The following is a 12,151-nucleotide window of genomic DNA, read 5'->3' as shown; positions in this document are numbered from 1 at the left end:
CAAATTATGGTTGGTGGATTTTAGATTGAAAGATAAACAGATTTGTGAAAATCCGCAGTAAATGTGAAATCTATAAATTTATAAATATTGATATCGCTAATGATAGAACAGTTTTTCATGGATTACCAGAGGCATTTGGATGCATATTTTTTAAAAAACCCCGCTACATGTACAAAAGAGTTAAGTGGACTATTAAAAGAGTGAGAGTGAAACAGGGGACATAATACTGTACTAAGTTATAGACCATGAGGACATGGTGTGTAGAAGAGTAGATCACAGCCCCAACCATCCCCCCAAAATAAAAAGGAAATATATAGAGATATATCAGGTTGAGATATATGAGAAAGAAAAGGGTGAAGAAAATAGAAGCCTAATAATATGTAAATTGGAGTACCATGTCTAGACACGGTTCCTTATGACTGCTGGAGGGAAATACTGTCTGTCTCTTTGGAATATAGAATACCTTGTCTCATCCTCTCGCTCTTCCCTCGCTTAACGTCATACGTTACATCACGTTGCGTATACATGTGATCTTTATATAGGATATCTGCTTCTATTCCTTTTTTTTCCTGAGAAGATTTGCATGGCTATCTTACCCTGGTATTGATACATGTTTATTTTGCATATGACTACATTGTTGACCAGTAGAGGTACACATTTCCTTACAGTCAAGATTCATCTGTTTTTGCTGCTCAAATTGGCAACGTCTTACTTTTTTATCCATTTTCATGATTTGAACAAAGTTAGATATGGATATTACACAAGTCAATATGAATGATGAAACCGGTATTATTAGAATGAATTGCAAACATGCATTTTTAACCAGCAAACTTGTTGGTAGCATCATGTTGCCATTTAAGAGCATGTAATGATTAGCTTATACCCCCCGTTATGCATTCACTCTATAGCCAGGATTGAACGCAGATCAGAATAATACCGTATAAATAGTTCGCTTTATTTTTTTCACAAGCGCGGCAAGGAAACGGTGCGGCACATCATCTTGGTGAGCCAGTGCATTGCCTGCGCATGGGAAACGTGATATAACTAGACCGCAGAATAAGCCGCATTATTTGAGGATTCCGTTCATGAATATTATTAGATGATGATAATTTTGATATAATAATGAAATCTGCATCCACGAATTCATGAAAGGGATAAATGGATCTACATTGTAATTCAGGATCAACACTACATGCTGCACAGGAAATTGTAGTATTTTTCAGTACCTTTTTCCCTAGAGCTCTCATCATAATCTGTGAATCATTGCTCTTCTTATTCAGGATATTATAAGTACGATATCGGTATCAAAACCAAGCTGCAGTGAGTGATAGTATCAAGGGGAAGTGTTTTTTTTAAGAGAAAGTCCATCCCAACATAAAGGTGATAATAATAGAAAGAGGAAAACCAAGCAAAGCTATACACTGAAAATTTCATCAATATCGATTTGAAATAGAAAATTATGACATTCTTAAATTTCACTTGATTTCAGAAAACGGTTATATGTACATTGTGGTTAATATGTAAATGAGGGAACAGATATTGTCACCCACTTACTATTTTATATGTATTACACATGAATTTTAATTTCCTTCTATTTATGATATGAAAAAAAGATTGAGCTTTTTCCCTGGACATGTAGGATTTCCAATGCTCATAAATTTGATGAATGGGTTTTGTGAAATATTGTAAAATTAATATATTTTAGAGTGGACTTGCCCTTCAAAGACTCTCAAACTCTTCTCCCCTCAAAATCTGACATTGTTCGAAACCAGCATTTTTGATCTTCTTCTAATTTACAAGTTTTAATCGAAAGTGAGGAATATTTCATAAGAAATTAGAACCCTGACCAGTGTAAACTTCCCCTGATTACATAAGGTGGTTTCAAACCGACTCGAAGTTCATCAGTTCCAGATATTTTCTGATCAGGAAATTTATCCCGATCTGAAAATACCAGGTAATATTAGGTGGTTTCAAACCGCCTCGATCACAAGAATCCCTGTTAAATTACGAGAACTTTTTTAGGCTGAAAAATATCCATTAATTATTCCTGCATTCACACCGCCCTGAAACATACCCCTTCGGGATAAGTTCCTGAAGTTACGAGCATGCGCAGTATGGTCTGATAAGCAAGCAAGGCACGAGATTCAAAATCACTAGCCCAGCAGGCAACCACGGCGCCGCACCCAACGACACGCTGGCTAAAAGTTCCCGTAATTTGCTTTCACATCGCCAAAATACCTGCGACCTTGGAAAAATCCCCGCGAAAGTTCTTGTAATTTCACCAAGTACCTACTATTTAGCGGGTATTTTCTTTCGGGGATGTGAAAGTTTGCTTTCACATTACCAAAATACCTGGTATTTTCTGATCGGGGTAAATTTCCCGATCAAAGAATACCTGGAACTGACGAACTTCGAGGCGGTCTGAAACCACCTATTGGCAATGTGAAAGCATATTATGCATAATCTCCCGGAAAGAAAATACCCACTAAATAGTAGGTACTTGTCAAAATTACAAGAACTTTCGCAGGGATTTTTCAAGGTTGCAGGTATTTTGGCATGTGAAAGCAATTTACGGGAACTTTTAGCCCAGTGTGTAGTTGGGCGCGGGTGCCGTGGGTGGCTGCTGAGCTAGTGATTTTGAATCTCGCGCCTTGCCTGCTTATCAGACCATACTGCGCATGCTCATAACTTCAGAAACTTATCTCGAAAGGTATGTTTCGTGGCAGTGTAAATGCAGGAATAATTAATTGGGTTTTTTAGCTTAAAAAGTACTCATAATTTAATGGGGATTCTTATGATTGAGGCAGTTTGAAACCACCTATCATGACCCTAAATTACTCATTCTCATTGTCAACAAGGAATTATTAGCAAGAAAGATTTTGACTTTTTCTTCACATTGCTCATTGCTATTTGGGGAAAGCGCATATCAATAGGCATATTCAGACCAACTTGATCACCAGAATTCTTGTAAATTAGTATGAACTTGTTCAGGGCTAAAAATACCAGATAATTATTTCTTGCATTCATACACGCCTGAACCAGGTGGGTGTTTCATAAAGCTGCTCGTAAGTTAAGAGCGACTTTAAGAACGACTGGTGATCCTTTCTTACGTGCTGAACCCTCGCCAAACAATGTTTTGGTGTATGTACCTTTTGCCACAAGAAAGTATCACCAGGTGTTCTTTAAGTCGCTCTTAAAGGTCAAGTCCACCTAAGGAAAATATTGATTTGAATCACTAGAGAAAAATCGGACAAACACAATGCTGAAAATTTCATCAAAATTGGATGTAAACTAAGAAAGTTATAACATTTCAAAGTTTCGCTTATTTTTAACAAAATAGTTATATGAATGAGCCAGTTACATCCAAATGAGAGAGTCGATGATGTCACTCACTATTTCTTTTGTTTTTTATTGTGCGAATTATACAATATTTCAATTTTTACGAATTTGACGATTAGGACGTCCTTGCCTGAAGCACAAAATGTTAAAATAATGGAATTCCACGTGTTCAGGGAGGAATGAAACTTCATTTCACATGACGAGAAAATAAAAATATTTCATATAATAAAATACAAAAGAAATAGTGAGTGAGTGATGTCATCAGTTCCTCATTTGCATACTGACCGAGATGTGCATATAACTGTTTTTTGAAATGAAGCGAAACTTTAAAGTGCCATAACTTTCCTATTTTACATCCGATTTTGACAAAATTTTCAGTGTTGTGCTTGTTGAATTTTTCTCTTTTTATTAAAATCAAGTTTTTGTTGGGGTGGACTTGTCCTTTAACTCATGAACAGCTTTATCCTTTAACTCATGAACAGCTTTATGAAACCACCCCCAGATACTTCCAGGCTAATTTCTAAATTTTCGTATGGTGTTAGTTGTACTGTAGATGAGACTTTCGATTAAAAATTGCTCAATCAGCTACATGTACCCCAAGACGATCAATATACATGTTAATTCATATCGCAGTGGCAATGATCGATGGGATGTAAGTTATAATTTGCATTCAGACTGCCAGAAATATCTGCGACCTTGAAAATTCCAGAGAAATTTATCATAATTTTGACAAGTACCTACTTTATAGCAGGTATTTCTTCCAGTATTTTTAATTATTTTGCTCTCACGTTGGCAAAATATATCTGGTATTTTCTTTATCAGGGTAGAGCAGAGTTAATACCTGGTATTCTTGAACTTTGAATCAGTCTGAACACATCTAATGAAGATCATGACCAAGTGGGAGTCAGGGATGGGATGACGACTGCCCTTGGTTCCTACTTGTGCCCAGGAAAATTGAATCTAGCATGCTGTAATTATTCATCGATTCAGTATGTAGGAGAGATGCTGCATTAAATACTTCATGTGTTGAGCTGTCGTCTCCTGAAGCCCATGTAAACGATTATTATGATAGATCCAAAACTGATTAAATACGGTGTCAAGTTATCTGGATCTCGTATTTTTTGAAAATTAAGCAAGAGATAGAGAGAGAAGTGGGGGTAGGGAGAGATGCCGATGACTTGCACATTAACATCAAATTAAAACCAAGATGCAACGAATTGAGGATGTCTTCATTGTGTGGACCACAAATGGTGCTCAACATTTCGCCGGCTTCATCCGAACCGTCGTATCAATCAATTTTGGTCCACCTAAAAATCAATTTTGAGATTTTTGCAGAAAATTAAAGTACAAGTCCTATTCTATACATAACTAAATTTCCAAGCAGCAATTTATTTTAGTTTCTGAAAAATGAGGGGTTTTTTACGATTACAATGATTTTTTGATGCCATACAAATTGTTGATAAAATGCACAAATCCCAGTGGAAATGTGGACCTTAGCAGAGTAAACAACAGCTGCGCGCACTTAATATGCAAATATGCAGTCTGCCAAACCATCATGTTGTCATTGCATGGACTTTGCATGTGAAAAAGCAATATGACATTTTGACTGATTGCGCGCATTGAAATTGTGGTCAGGGTAGTTGAATCCCTATGGCGTGTTTGTACAGAGATAATCTAAACCGCTCAAACAGAAATTACAAGCATGTACCTCTTTTGCGATATTTCATCTGATCTGATCCTTGTTTTTGTGTAAAAATAAATACATGTCAAGCAGTTGTCTTGGTCTTTCCAACCGTGTATTTTTCTATCATTGAATATATTTTAAGGCTGGGGGAACTAAGTCAGGGCCTGACCTTTTTTCTTAGGGAGCCAGCCGGGCTCCTCAAGCACTTTTTGAGGGAGACTGCAAGGGTTTTAAGGAGCCCAAGTTTATCACATTTTTTTGCATAACACTGGTCATTAACTATTCAAGAATTAAAATACACCATCATGATACGTTTTTTAAAATAATCATCAGCACCTGGGGAGTGTTTCATCAACATTTTTGTCCGACAAGTTGTCAGATCTGACATCTTTCTCTGACTCTGATTGGCTGTGAGGCACTGTTACTATGGTAACTGTCGGATAAAATGGGACTTGTCGGATAAAATGTGCGACAAGTCCTTTCATGAAACGCTCCCCTCCCCAGATGTATTTATTCAGGGTAAATCAGATTTTAAGTGTTTTAGTGTATTTTAACACCCAACACCCTTAGAGACTGGTATACAATATCACAAACACAGACTTATTTTTAAAAAAATTAATGATAATAAAAGATAAATAAAAAAAATGAAATAAATTAAAAAAAATGAATAAGTATATACAATGTCTAGGGAGAGAGACTGATCTACTAATGATACATCTATTTTTTTTTCATGCTTAGAATCATGGGTGTGTGTTTGTCCAGTGGACTTGGATATACATGTATATTAGTTAAAGAAATTGATTCATTATCTAACACAAACGGACAAGCAAAATTTTTTGGGTGGCTCCATTCGTTTTCATCTGCTCCAAAAATGGACAAACCTAGCAAAAAAATTGCAAAAACATAACAGAAACTGATGGACGTTGGTAGTATTTAGAATTTAGCGGGGATGCCAAACGGATGTTCATCGGAAGCCTTGAGGATGAAAGCAGATGGAAGTGGATGACAGCTCCGAAGAGGTTACCAGGGGGTTTTGAATACTTTATTTACGAGATGCATACGCTTACATCCTTTGTATTTTTTCTGTGCTGCTGACGACGTATAGACGTTCCATGTACTTTCCTCCCTCTTTTCCGTTGTTCAGCTGCAGTGAATATGAGTTGCGAGGATGCCCAGAAGACGCAGAGAGGATACAGCGGATGATAACGGACATGGGACGTTTGTTGCTTGTATATGTTGCGGAGTTACATCGTAAACACTGATAGTTCATTCGTTCTAAAAGTTTTGTGCAGCTCAAACTTTTGGCACGGATGTTCGATGGATAGAACGTATGTAGCATGTATGCGATGAGTTCGCAATGGATGCATAGGGTTTTTCAACAGATGGCTATTTCTTTACGTTTTACATCCGTTTTGCATCCGTAAGTGCAGTAGGACCAGACCTTAACCAGAATAGCTGCTTAAACTTTTAGCTGATTTTCAAGTGGGCCCTACATAACATAATATTAATTACCCTTCTCCTTTTAAAAAAAAAATCAGGCAAGGAATCCTTGTCTGCAGTTAGTAACATACTCAGAAGTTAATGTGTGTTTAATGCGATGTTAATTTGCTCATACTTCAAATTATATTCAATCATGTGGAGCACCCATTGGTGCTATGTCAGGTAACCATGCCATTCAAATATCTTACAGTGAGGAACCAGATTTTTTATTTTAGATATCAAACATTGAAAATTCATTTAAGAAAAATCAGGGTTTGCTCTTGGTCAAAGTGATTCTAAATTTGTATGATTATTTGTAATTCTCAATGATGGGATAAAGTAATTAGAAACTTGATTTTAATTAGAAAATTATTCATTTTACTATATCTTGAATGTTAACTATCTGATGTTCAGCCCTACACACCCTCTCCATTTCTATCAATATTATTATAAGTATATTCTCACTGAGGCTCATTTACTAAGTGCAGTACTGATGCTTGCCTTGTGAAGAAAAGAAGGAAGGGGGGGGCAGGCAATGCTGCACGAGCACTAAACAAGTATTGGAGGGGAAAAAATTGGTGATTATGCGTAGCCTGTCTAGACAAGATGAAGCGTGGTGGAAAGCAAAGTTATTAAAATCCATGGAAATTTCCTGTGGCTGTTCATGATACATCGGGGCTGGTGTGTTTCTGTCTGCTTCGTAAAGAGGGCAGCCTCGGGTAGCCCGCTGCTTGACGGATCGCCCGTCGGCCTCGTGTAGGCCTATATGTGTGCACATTCTCACCCAAAGGCACCTGTAGGTATTGATTGAGACAAGGACGCAAGGGTCGGCGCAAACAGTGTCTTTGGAAGGCTCAAGGGAGAATGATTACTGTTCGGTTTGTTGTGGGATTCATGCGTTATGCTCTTGGTAGGTGCGTATTAATTAGATCTCATTGGCGGGGTTTTTTCCCCTCTATCTCTCCATCAGCCATTGTCTGTTGCGCATGTTTTGCGTCACAAATTTGCATTATTGATATTTTAAGTATGCTGCGTCTGAGCGAAATATGTCAAAGCGTAACAAATCAGAGGGAGGGCTGGGATGCATTAAGTGACTTCTGGAAATGCAGGGGTTTGAAATTTTGTGACCTTTCCCTTCCCTTCTCTGTATCTGCATCTTGAATTCATTGGCAAGTGAATTCTTTTGATGACTGAATTCTGTAATCTTGTCAGCCTGGTTCCAGTGTGCAACAGGTTAATGCAAAGATTTATTAAAGGTCAGTGAAGGGGGGGGGGGCTCAGCTTTTATCTTAGTCAAGAAATGCCCTTTTATCATCCTATGATACATATCCTTATCAATGAATATTAGATCACATGAAAAATCAGATTGATATTGGAAAACAAAAGAAAACCAAATTATACACGTGAATAAAATATACCTCGGAAAGATGCTCTTTTTCCATGTATTTATTTTTCTCTTTCTTCTTTAAAGCATTACTCCCCTTCACATTTGGCATTTCTGACACATGTTTGATGTGCTCCAAGGATATTATGTCTAAACACAAATAGGCTACCCTTTTCTTCCAGACTCTGGTCGTGCGTATGTGTACAGCGATTTTGATCAATTTTTCCAGGCAGTTTGACCCCATGACAATACAATGTTGGTCAGTAGGTGGCAGTCTTCCAAAATTGAACAGATATTATGTCGGGGTAACACCTGGACCATGGGTCGCCATGTAGAACAACTGCCTACTGTAGATGGAAAAATCCCAAACAATGTGATGCTTTTCCTAACAAATGCAAAAGTTTGACCTGTTCCACATGAAAAAACCTACAAATTGAGAAAATGGCTCGCTTTTGATTAATTTCAAGCATAAGAAAGTTGTCACGAAAAGAAGGCCCTGCCATGTATTAAAATAAAGTTATTGATGCACTTTCAATCTGTCCTGGCAAATTTTTGCTCTATTGAGTCCGGAGAGGCTGACTCTTCTCTTTGGGCGATTGTCTGAACAAGAAAATATAAACGGCTTTATTTAATGTACTTGTATCCCCCTTTTGACCCTTCATATTATTAGTATGAAGCTGTATATTGTGTAAAGATACCCTTGCCAATGATGCCATTAAAGGTAAATGCTAGTTTTGGTAACGATATCAAAATGAGTTTGTACAGAATCCAATGAAATGACCACCAAAGTGTCTGTTTGTATAAATAAAACGTATGTGCCCAAGGATTCTGGAAGAAATTGTGTAATTGCTGAGAAATCAGCAAATAAGCACAGGATTCGGGTAGAGCGTCGGGCCCGACGCCCTAAGCAATAATTATACATTGTCCCACGTGCGCTTACCTGTGTTGGGGATCTTCGGTGTGAACATTTTTTTAGCGTAGATTTCAAGATTCACAAAGTTCAGTTAATGTAACTGTACCAGATCTAGATCCTTGATGATATACTGACAATTAAGCCTTGCTTTACAGACTTTCTCATGAAATCAGTGTTTACTGCAACTACTGGAATTTCTCTTTAAACAGCTAAATATTTTTATTGACAGCAAGAGTATATACCGCATTGTCCTTTGTTTGCTTAATGAAAGCTATACATTATACACTTGTTTATTGGATAGAATTATATAAGAATGTTGTTTTGTAGTTGCATAAGTCCCTTAGGAAGAAATTTATTCTCATTATGCTGCACTCAACCCAGGTGAGGTGATTGGAGCTAAAGCCAGGGTGATTGATATACATGTACATGTTCACCAATGAGCAGGAACCAGATAAATGCTACCTCGGAAATGCTGTATTTATTATTATTATTGATTTCCGAAGTGAAATTCTTTGCACTCTTTTCTTTGTTCAACTTTATCAATGAGATTAGTTTGATTGACAGTGGTATAATTTCCTGTTCTGTTCATATTTGTACCATGCACAGGTCCATCTTCTTGTATAGCATGCCCTTTGGTGCAAAAACTCAACGAGTCAATGAATGCTTCTCTCACGTCTCAACCTCAGAACGAGTCCCACAGCCAACTCGAGGTGCCAGATGGTGAGTTTCAATTGAATTCCCCCCCCCCCATTTTAACTGTTATTCTTTAAACTAACAATTCATTTGTCTTTATATGCTGATAATCTTGTATGCCGAATGTGAGGATTTGTCTCATGTGCCGTATGTGAAGATTTGTAATTTTTTAAAAGGATTGCTTTACATGTGCCTTACGTCATTTGCGATGATGTTGGATTTCATGAATCATAGGACGGAAGATTTGTTGAGTATCATTAAACATGCTGCAAGAATCAATGTCAGAGTCAAGGCGAGAAGCCATTTTACGTCAACAATTAAGCCTGCGTGATCACTTAACATCTTGGCCCGGTCTTACAGAAAGTTGCGATTGATCCGATCAATCGTGGCTCTATAGAAATCCATCAGCGTCATAATTTATTATCCAAGAAAAGTCCTTTGTAAACAGAGAGGCACACTGAATTGTCAAGAAAACAATAAATTTATGAATATATATCGTATCTAGAAAACATTTTGAACAAACATGCATTTTAGTTGTTGGCGTTGCTGGCTTTCCATAGATGTGATTGATTGGATTTATTGTAACTCTTTGTAAGACGGGGCCCAGGACTGGAACTTGAAAGCTTAGTAGTTTGAATGCTACATGTACGATGTAATCGTGAAAATATCACTTCTTATATCACGCTTTATCTACTTTAATTCCAGATAATTGGATTCTGTCTGAAATGAATCCAAAATTTGTTTCTTTGCATCACCACTGATCAATATTGTAAACATCTAAACAAAAGACTTCAGGAACGCCTACATGTTGTTTTGATCAAAGTCATCTCTTTTTATAGAAATAAGTTTACCAAGCTGTCTAGAATGGTTATTTTTGGTAAAGAGGGCTGCACAATATTGTTTATGACGGTATTTCCATTTTCTCCAGCTGAAAAATCACAATATGTTGATATTAAAGGACAAGTCCACCCCAACAAAAACTTGATTTGAATAAAAAGAGAAAAATTAAACAAGCATAACACTGAAAATTTCATCAAAATCGGATGTAAAATAAGAAAGTTATTACATTTCAAAATTTCGCTTCATTTCACAAAAACAGTTATATGAACGAGCCAGCTACATCCAAAGGAGTCCATGATGTCATTCACTCACTATTTCTTTTGTTTTTTATTGTTTGAAATATGAAATATTTTTATTTTCTTGTCATTGTCATGTGAAATGAAGTTTCATTCCTCCCTGAACACGTGGAATTCCATTATTTTAACATTTTGTGCTTCAGGCAAGGAGGTCCTAATCATCAAATTCGTAAAAATTGAAATATTGTATAATTCAAACAATAAAAAACAAAAGAAATAGTGAGTGAGTGACATCAACTCTCTCATTTGGATGTAACTGGCTCGTTCATATAACTATTTTGTTAAAAATAAGCGAAACTTTGAAATGTCATAACTTTCTTATTTTACATCTGATTTTGATGAAATCTTCAGCATTGTGCTTGCCTGATTTTTCTCTATTGATTCATATCAACATTTTTCTGAGGTGGACTTGACCTTTAAATCTCTAGTATGTAATTGACAAAAAAATTTCATGTACCATGTATCCTTCAGGTAAAGCTAAGGCAAACACATGAAATGGAAGGGGGAGGGGTGTTCACAGGAAAAATTGGTTAAAGGGGAAGTTCACCCTGAAAGAAATGTTTATTGTAAGAATAGTAGAAAAATAATGAAAATTATTGCCGAAGGTTTGATAAAAATCCATCAAGAATAAAAAAGTCATTAAAATTTCAATATTTCAATTTGTGACGTCACGTATGAGCAGCTTGCCAACCTATCATATGTTAAAAAAATAATTGTCATATTCTCAGAAAATTGAAAACGGTTTTTACTGTACCTTCATTATATCAATAGACAAATCATTTCACACTGTTTCTTAAAAGAAAAACAAAAATAAGTCCTGAACCATTAAAAAAAAATGAAATGTATGCATGTTACATTACATAACATATGAGGCAGCTTCTTGTTTAGGATAAGATTTTAACCCCTTTTCCTTTAAATACTTTTTCTTTTTCCTCTGGAGGAAACTGATTTAGCAGTGCTTAGAACTGTGACCTGTACCACATATTGACATTTTAGTGCTCTTGCTCTGTGTTACGTCAATTTGGTATAGCCCCCTCTCGTGTCCTGAAAATGCCATCAGGCTAGACATAGAGTAAATAAAGGTTATCAGACTACTATCAACATATGGACTTTGAAATGGTGTTGTGTTAAATAAGCATTTACTGTACTCACGACTTCTGTCATTAGATGTATTCATACCAGTCTTATCATGAAAATAATCATAAATTGTGTGATTTTTTTTCAGGCGTCACATTGCATTTGTTTGTGCACTCAGTCATCTGAATTAAATAACTGTCCTGTAGATTCCTTTGTAAAAAAACTTTATTCCTATGCATATACAAAGGATAAGCATTACATATTCTACTTGTTTGCAGTATAACTGCAAATCTCTCTGTGACATTTTTTAAAAAGAAATTCCTGGAAAAGTTGGAATTTTGAAAAAGACTTACTATCGCTTTTGTGTTCACAGGGCCTATTACCTTGTCAGATAAAAAAAAACCCTGCTATTTTCTGTGATTGAGCTGGTATGAATTCAAATTACC

At 36.4% G+C, this 12,151-nt stretch overlaps 1 protein-coding gene across 1 annotated transcript in view; it reads left to right on the top strand.

Moving 5' to 3' along the window:
• The window catches only part of LOC121407464, a 39,597-nt gene extending 29,089 nt beyond the window's left edge, over nucleotides 1-10,508 (top strand). The window contains exon 4 of the mRNA XM_041598546.1: nucleotides 9,406-10,508. Within this exon, the coding sequence (XP_041454480.1) occupies nucleotides 9,406-9,569 (164 nt within the window). The 3' untranslated portion in view covers nucleotides 9,570-10,508. The remainder of the gene's footprint in view (nucleotides 1-9,405) is intronic.
• The last annotated feature ends 1,643 nt before the right edge of the window (nucleotides 10,509-12,151 follow it).

Source organism: Lytechinus variegatus, chromosome 2 (genome assembly GCF_018143015.1).
Source record: "Lytechinus variegatus isolate NC3 chromosome 2, Lvar_3.0, whole genome shotgun sequence".
NCBI lineage: Eukaryota > Metazoa > Echinodermata > Echinoidea > Temnopleuroida > Toxopneustidae > Lytechinus > Lytechinus variegatus.
The sequence above is the reverse complement of the archived record's forward strand: the minus strand, read 5'-3'. Positions and strand labels throughout refer to the sequence as shown.